The sequence below is a fragment of the Alexandromys fortis genome, unplaced genomic scaffold (assembly GCF_014885135.2).
Source record: "Alexandromys fortis isolate MF-2015 unplaced genomic scaffold, M_Fortis_MF-2015_v1.1 scaffold_363, whole genome shotgun sequence".
Lineage (NCBI taxonomy): Eukaryota > Metazoa > Chordata > Mammalia > Rodentia > Cricetidae > Alexandromys > Alexandromys fortis.
The window spans coordinates 460,687-469,236 of record NW_026068233.1 but is presented as its reverse complement, the minus strand read 5'-3'; the positions used below and the strand labels follow the sequence as shown (position 1 = coordinate 469,236).

Here is an 8,550-nt window from a genome sequence, read left to right as displayed (position 1 = left end):
TTTTTTTTTTTAATGTCTTGAGTGTTTTGCCTGAATGTATATCTGCACACCACATGGGTTCAGTGCCTGAGGAGGCCAGAAGAAGATATTGTATCCCCTGGTGTGGGATATGGGACCGCTGATCAGCTGCCAAGTGGGTGCTGGGAATTAAACCTTGGTCTTTTAGAGAAGCAGGTAACCCATCTCTCCACCCTTAATTGTCTTCCAGTAGCAAACTCAAGATATGTTATTGTCCTGGTTAGTTTTGTCAGCTTGAAACAACTCTAGACATACCTGGGAAAGACTAACCTGGGAAAGTAAGACTGGCCTGTAGGCAAATCTGTGGAGCGTTTTTCTTTCATTGATGTAGAAGGGCCCAGCCTCCTGTGGGCAGTGCCACCCCTAGGCTGGTGGTCTCAGGCTGCTTGAGAAAACAGGCAGAACAAGCCCCATACTCCTCCATGGCCTCTGTTTTGGGTCCTTCCAGGTTCTTGCCTTGAGGCTCTCGCTCAGGATTTTTGTCTTTTTTTTTTTTTAATATGAGTGTTTTGCCTGCATATATGTATGTTTACCATGAGCATGCCTGGTCCCCCGGGAGGTCAGAAGAAAGTGTCAGATCCCCTGGAACTGGAGTCCCTGTGAACCATGTGGGAGCTAGGAACAGAAACTGGGTCCTTTAAAAGGAGCAGCCAGTGCTCTTAGCTGCTGAGCCAGCCCTCCAGCCTTAAGTTCTTTCCTGACTTCCCTTCATGATGGATTGTAATTGGAGTTTGTAAGCTGAAATCCTTTCCTCCCCAAGTGGTTTCTGGTCTTTTTTATTTATCAAAACAACAAAGCCCTGAAGACAGCTATGTGGCTGAGGATGAGGAAGTCTGTCCATCTGCAGGCTGCAATCCTCAGAGGAGCTGACTTCAGTGATAGGAACTGGTGGGTAAGAAGTGTCTCTGAGCCGGGCGGTGGTGGCACACGCCTTTAATCCCAGCACTCGGGAGGCAGAGGCAGGCGGATCTCTGTGAGTTGAGACCAGCCTGGTCTACAAGAGCTAGTTCCAGGACAGGCTCCAAAACCACAGAGAAACCCTGTCTCGAAAAACTAAAAAAAAAAAAAAAAAAAAAAGTGTCTCTGAGAGGAGGCCTGGAGAATTGGAAATGGATCCAGAGGGACGAGGTAGAGGACGTGAGGTGAAGAGAACTGATCCTCATCCTCTTACAGATCAAGATTTTAGGTGTCCACTGCCTTTCAACAGCTTCAAAATGACTACTTAATCAAAATGCATTGTCCAGGGTAAAGTACTCAGGATTTCAGGGCCATCTTGTTTGTTTGTTTGGTTGGTTATTTTGAGATAGGGTTTCTCTGTATAACAACCATGACTGTCCTGAAACCCGCTTTGTAGACCAGGCTGGCCTTGAACTCACAGAGATCCACCTGTAATGGTGTGTGTCACCACCACCAGGCCTTGGGCCAGCCATCTTAACACAGCAAATTGAAGCCAGATCGGCTACAAATGACTGTCTCAGACAAAACAGAGAAATAGGGATATATCTCGATTGATAAAGATCAATTGTGTGGGGCTGGAGGGATGGCTTGGAGCCTAAGAGCACTGGCTGCTCTTCTAGGGGTTCTGAGTTCAATTCCCAGCAACCATATGGTGACTCACAACCATCTGTAATGAGATCTGGTGCCTTCTTCTGGCCTGCAGGGATACATGGAGGCAAAATGTTGTAAACATAATAAATAAATCCTTTTAAAAAAATCAATTGTGGGGCTGAGAGATGGCTCAGAGGTTAAGAGCACTGCCTGCTCTTCCAAAGGTCCTGAGTTCAATTCCCAGCAACCACATGGTGGCTCACAACCATCTGTAATGAGGTCTGGTGCCCTCTTCTGGCCTGCAGGCATATACTCAGACAGAATGCTGTATACTTCATAAATAAATAAATATTTAAAAAAAAAATCAGTTGTGTGCTTGCCTAGCATGTTTGAGGTGCTGGGTTTTTTATTTTTATTTTAAAGGTTTTATATGTATGGGTGTTTTGCTTGCATATCTGTGTACCACTTGCATGCCTGGTGTCTGAGGAGGCCAGAAGACAGCATTGACCACGCTCCCCAGCTGGAGTTACAGATGGTAGTTAGCCACCATGTGGGTGCTAGAAACTCAGGGCCTCTGGAAAAAGAGCCAGCACTCCTAGCTGCTGAGCCATCTCTCCAGCCCAAGGCCCTGGTTTTGGCCCCCACCACATAAACCCAGTGTGGTGGTGCATCTCTGGGAAGCAGCTGGAGACCAGAGGAGAAAACTTTCAAGGTCAGCCTTCTGTGATGTGAGTTCAAGACCAAACCTGCGCTACATTAGATTGTGTCAAGAAGGAGGGGGAGGGATGAAAAGTGACCCTTGAGTACTTGGCAAAGACTGAGGGGACACAGGGCTGGGAAAGCGTTGGGCTGGCAAGATGGATGAGCAGGTCAAAGGACTTGCCACACCCGATGAACCTGAGTTTAATCCCAAGAGCCCACAGTGAAAGCTGATTTTCAAAAGTCCTCCGACTTCCACTGTTGTGGCGTGTGCATGCACATACACCACCCCTAAACTGGCTTGTGAGAGTCCAGCTCTGTTCCTCAGAAGATACAAACTCACCAAGGAAAATGATCCTCTGGGATCCACTTCTGGTTATGGATGACTGTGGAGGGAGAAGAACCAAGAAGACCTGAGGACCACAGAGGAGGGAGGCTTTGATTGTATGCCCAAAGGGCTTGGATGGCCTTGAGCAGAAATTGGAACTCAGACTTCCTGGATGACAGCAGTGGGCATGGCCTGCCAGAGTCGACTTTGGGAGCAAAGACTAGCAGAGGAAGATAGTTTGGTTCCTAATTTAGACTCGGAGGTAGAAGGATGCTTATCCAGGCAGCCAGGACTGTAAAGCTTCAAGGATTTCCTAAGCAGGTGCCTGCCTGGTTTCCAGGATGGGACACACTTCAGTGAAGAATGGAGCAGTGGTGACCGCTTGATCCCCCGCCTGGGTGGGAGAGGGCGGGACAGTCCTGGGAGAAGGGCGGGGGGCGGGGCCAGGGACCACTTAAGGCGGGGTCAGGGCGGTTCTGGGAGCACCGGAGCTGGGCAGCAGGGGCCGGCTGGGCCGGCACTCACCCTCGACCCACCTGCCCTGTAATGGTAGTCTATCAGTGGTAGGTTCCAGGTTCCCCGGGGCATGTAAGCAGTTAGTGGTTGCCAGGTGTTCGGAGCCACCAGCGCTCCAGGTACCCTGGGAGCTTGCTTCTCTATCAGCGGTGCTGGCTCTTGTGGAGATGTCCAATTGACAGGAGAGCTACTGAGGACCATAACGCTCCCCCTTTGAACCAATTCCATGGTGCCCATGGCTCTGCGGGCCAATCTGTTGCCCCTGTGCTGCTTGGCACTCCTGGCACTGTCTGTCCAGAGCTGCGGGCCGGGCCGGGGACCGGTTGGCCGGCGGCGATACGTGCGCAAGCAGCTTGTGCCTCTGCTGTACAAGCAGTTTGTGCCTAGTGTGCCCGAGCGGACCCTTGGCGCGAGTGGGCCAGCGGAGGGGAGGGTAGCAAGGGGGTCCGAGCGCTTCCGGGACCTCGTACCCAACTACAACCCCGACATAATCTTCAAGGATGAGGAGAACAGCGGGGCTGACCGCCTGATGACAGAGGTAAGGAGCGCTTCTCCCCACCTGCTCTCCTGCACATCAGTAACTCCTCGTCGGTTTTCCTACCTGGGTATGAACTGTCACTTTATCTCCCGAGACCTTAAACTAAAATAAAGTAAGACCTCCTTCATCACATCCTTCAAGAAAGCAAATAACCTGCTGGCTGGTAGTGGTTTGGAGGAATCCAAACGGCAAAGGCTGGAATGGGTAGGGGGAGGAGGAACTGACTAGTGAGAGTGAATCTGGGAGAGGCTGGAGTGAGGGCGGGGAAAGGAGGATGGCGGCAGGCGAGACGGGAAATGGCTGAGGCGTGGACCGGGGGTCAGCCACCGAGCCAGGCAGGAAGGGCTGGGGTGAGCTGGGGGCCAGGAGCTGGCTAGGGTAGGTAGCCTACAGAAGGCTTTACGCTTAGCCTGACTCTTGGCCTGATGTCCAAAAGTTCTGAGTCAAAAAGAAGGGGGCTGAAAAAGGAATGGGCAAGAGTCAGGTTACCAGGCCATCTTTCTGAGAATGGGGTGGTCAGGGATTGTCCTCCCGTCTTGAGAGACTTTGGGTAAAAAAATCGTCCTCAGAATAGATAGATGAACGGTGAGACCTTTGCCTCGAATAAATAATTAAATTCAACTACCGTTATGGAGCACCTGCTACAGATGGGCGCTGAACCTGCCTGGAATACGGTGGACCATGACCTGGAAAAGAACCTTCTCTGGTCACGTCCTGGAATGTCAGAACTGAAAGGAAATTCAGAAGACATATTTCTCCACCCCACCCCACCCCTCACTTATATTTGAGAGGTGGGTCCCAGGGGGAAAAAGCAATTTAATCAGGGCCTCACAGCTAAATTCATGGCATTGCCAAGACTAGAATTTGGGTCTCAGGGTTCCGAGTCCTATATACTTTCCATTACAACACCTAATTGTGTGTGCAGTCGGGAGGTGGGGAGAGGAAAGGGTACGGATTTCCTCTCACTGCCATAGCTTTCCAGGTCACTTTGTTAGGAAAACCTGTACAAGGAAGAAGGATTTTTTTCTTTTTTTCTTTTTCTTTTTTTAATGTAGCCCGTATGGGCCAGGAACTTGCTATGTAAAACTCACAGAAATCCTCCTGCCTCTACCTCCTGCTTGCTGTGGTTAAGGGTGAGAACTAATCACTCCAGGGATGAAGTCATTCTCTTTCTAGAAATCAGAAAGGAGCATTCCTTTCCACCTTGGCCATGGAACCTTGTGGTGCTTCCCTCTGGTTGAAACCTGCAGCAGGGGGCAGAACAAGGGATAGGCTCAGGAGGCCTCCAAAGGCCCGGGCAACACCCCCCCCACACACACACAACACACACACACACCCAGTCTTGCTTATCTCCCACACCCTGGCTGCAAAAGGACTCTATTGAGTTGGCTCCTCTGTTCTGGGCTACTGCCCCCGCAGGTCAGGGCCTTCTTAGGGGACAAAACGACACGAAGTTGGAAAGAGTACCACTTGTATAGCGCCTCTTCAGAGGTGCAGCTGACTAGAAAAGAGGGTAGGGAATGCCCCTCTAGCAATCATTTAGAATCCAAGTTCGAGGTGAAAGATGAAAAGGGACAAAGAAAAAGAAGTTGTTCTCTGCGCTCCTCCTGCGCTGCTGCTCCCGTGGTGTCGCGGCTCTGGTGCTCGCCAAGGTCTCCAACTCCCAGACCGGAGCCGCCAAGATAACCGTGGCCTCCCTCCCCCGGGGGTGCAGGCCTGCATCCATGGCTCCTTTTCCTCCACTCCCACCCTGCGCGGGAGGTGGAGGTAGGTCCTGCCATTCTCAGGTGCTGCTCCTCCCACGCCTCTAAGGGCAGAGATAGGAGAGATGGGGGGCTCTCAGAACTGACACAGTGGCAGGCTGGCCACGCTGGGGGAGGGGACCTGGCGGGCGGGAGCAGGGATGTGGGGCGCGGCGTTCTGCCCTTTCCTCTCCCTGAGCCGGGGCGGCTGAAAAGCGCCTTTGTAGCTGGAGCTGCTGAGTCCGCTTCTCCCGACGCGTTCCCGGCCTCGGCCCGAGATTCTCGCTTAGTTAAGTCATCCGGGAGAATAGCCATTGTGCTTCATGCAGCCCCCGCCACCCGACTCTTTTTCCAGCAGCCTTGATCCCACGCGGCTCTTCTTGGGCACCTCTGTAGGGGCGCACCCAGACCACCAATGGGTTAATGCTAGAGGCTGAAAGGAGGAGGAGGAAGGAAGGAAGGAAGGAAGGAAGCGATGCCCAGTGCCAGGGAAGGCAACCAAACAAAAGATGAATCAGACGGAGGGAGGGCAACTGGGGCCCGGGGCGGGGGTCAGGCTTAAATAGGACTCGATTCGGGGAGCCAGGCCCTCCCTAACCAAACTTCCATCCTCTCTCTCTCCTATGAGTCTCTCTTTGATTGGACTGAGGTCCTGGAACAAATAAGGGTGAGATGTAGGCACTGAAAATGGGGGAAAATAACTAGGTATGGAGATACCCTCTCACCTTCAGAGGGGTTAATCCCATGGTTCGGTTCTCTAAGCATGCCCTGGCAATCAAGTACAGATTGGTGACTACACCTATTCAGACCCTCGCTTCCCCAGGACACTGAGAACCCGGGAGGGAATGGAGTTGGTCCAGAGAGTAAAGATGCACGGATGCCTTACTGGTCCCTTGTACCTCACCCTGCCCATCGCCTGCCCGGTGGTGATGGTAGTGGGGAAACTGGCTGCTTATTCCCCCCACTAGCGTTGCAAAGAGCGGGTGAACGCTCTAGCCATTGCGGTGATGAACATGTGGCCCGGAGTGCGCCTACGTGTGACTGAAGGCTGGGACGAGGATGGCCACCACGCTCAGGACTCACTCCACTACGAAGGCCGCGCCTTGGATATCACCACGTCTGACCGTGACCGCAATAAGTATGGTTTGCTGGCGCGCCTAGCAGTGGAAGCAGGCTTCGACTGGGTCTACTATGAGTCCCGAAACCACGTCCACGTGTCGGTCAAAGCTGGTACAGTAGACGCCAGATGGTGATCCATCCAAAGGGGGCTTTGATGGGGGATAGTCTCCTTGCTACCCTCAAGGGACCAAACAGGCATTAGTGTTGTAAACCAACTTTTCCACTTACACTCAAGGTGTGACTAGATCCCTGGAAATTGAACGATATCCCGTGACTAGTGAGGTCTGCGTTGGGCTTCACCCACATCTTCTAGAATCTGTTCTTGTATTTGCTGATCTGGTCTTAATCCTCCTTGCAGATAACTCACTGGCGGTCCGAGCCGGCGGCTGCTTTCCGGGAAATGCCACAGTGCGTCTGCGGAGCGGCGAGCGGAAGGGGCTGAGAGAACTCCATCGTGGTGACTGGGTACTAGCCGCCGATGCAGCGGGCCGGGTGGTGCCCACGCCGGTGCTACTCTTCCTGGACCGGGACCTGCAGCGCCGCGCCTCCTTCGTAGCTGTGGAGACCGAGCGGCCTCCGCGCAAACTGTTGCTCACACCCTGGCATCTGGTGTTCGCGGCTCGTGGGCCAGCGCCGGCTCCAGGTGACTTTGCACCGGTGTTTGCGCGCCGATTACGCGCTGGGGACTCGGTGCTGGCTCCAGGCGGGGACGCGCTCCGGCCGGCTCGCGTAGCCCGTGTGGCCCGCGAGGAAGCAGTGGGCGTGTTCGCACCGCTCACTGCGCACGGGACGCTGCTGGTGAACGACGTCCTCGCCTCCTGCTACGCGGTTCTGGAGAGTCACCAGTGGGCCCACCGCGCCTTCGCTCCTTTGCGCCTGCTGCACGCGCTCGGGGCGTTGCTCCCCGGGGGTGCGGTCCAGCCGACTGGCATGCATTGGTACTCTCGACTACTTTACCGCTTGGCGGAGGAGTTAATGGGCTGATCATCCGAGTATAGAAGTACGCCAGGCTCTGGGCGAAACCGAAACCGAGGCGTGCTAAGATCTGGGGATGTGGGCAGCATAGGTGATGCTGATTGGGAAAGTGGGTATGGAAAGAGACTAGAGAAAAAGAAGAGCTCTACTGGAACTTATTGGTTTAGAGGCAACTTTTAGCTGATAGGAGTGCTCCTCGGGTCCTTGATAACTGGGTTTGCTGATGGGCACTCTTTAATGAGGACTTTTTTTGCGTCTTCCCCAGTGCCCCAGTCTCACCCGATAATTTTATTTTCTATTTATAAATTGTAATATAATGATCTGGTTGCCCAGCCCACCAAGGTGAGGGCCTGGAGTGTGGCATTAACACTGTCTGACACAGCCAGTCAATCTGATGCCTCGCGTTCTCCTGCAGGTGGCTTAATAAAGGGAAGGCTTATTGGAAACCACCTTCACTCAGGTAACTCACCTCCAAAGAGGAGGAGAATCCAGACTAACCAGAGTCAACACCTAATGCCAACTCTCCCTTCTTCCGCAGCAGGATCTTTCAAACTCTTTTGCTGCAGAGGGTGTCCCAAACCATCAGCAACAGACCAGAAATACCCTGCCCTGTTTTTGGTGCTGGTCGCACCCCCATCCGGGACCAAAACTGTTCTTATGAGTACACATCTCAACTCGGGGGTGGGGTGGGGGTGTGGCTTACCGAGGGAACCTGAAGGCTGATGCTCAATGCATTTGGAGTCTTCTATGAGGTGTTTTGGCCTATCCCTGTCGACTATAAAACAGCCCAGCCGCCTCCTGCCCGCTGATGAAGCGGTCTGATTTTCTTTTTTCTGGGATTTTGCTAGTCCAGTTTATGAATCATGGGTGTTCCTTACAGTCCACACACATTTGTGGCCTAGACAGAAATCCTAGAGTGACCAGGAATGGTGGTACCCGCCTATAATTTCAACACTCTGGAGATGGAGAAAGGACAAAAGCAGGAGGACTATGAGTTCAAGGCTGACTTGGGCTGCATTGTAGGAAAGAGAGAGAGAGAGAGAGAGAGAGAGAGAGAGAGAGAGAGA

At 52.9% G+C, this 8,550-nt stretch overlaps 1 protein-coding gene across 1 annotated transcript; it reads left to right on the top strand.

The window, feature by feature from the left end:
• Positions 1-3,070: 3,070 nt before the first annotated feature.
• Positions 3,071-7,929, top strand: Dhh (desert hedgehog signaling molecule). Its single transcript, XM_050130893.1, has 3 exons — positions 3,071-3,647; positions 6,358-6,619; positions 6,867-7,929. Exons 1-3 carry the CDS (start codon positions 3,336-3,338, stop codon positions 7,490-7,492), a joined length of 1,200 nt encoding a protein of 399 aa, XP_049986850.1. The 5' UTR covers positions 3,071-3,335; the 3' UTR covers positions 7,493-7,929.
• Positions 7,930-8,550: the final 621 nt, after the last annotated feature.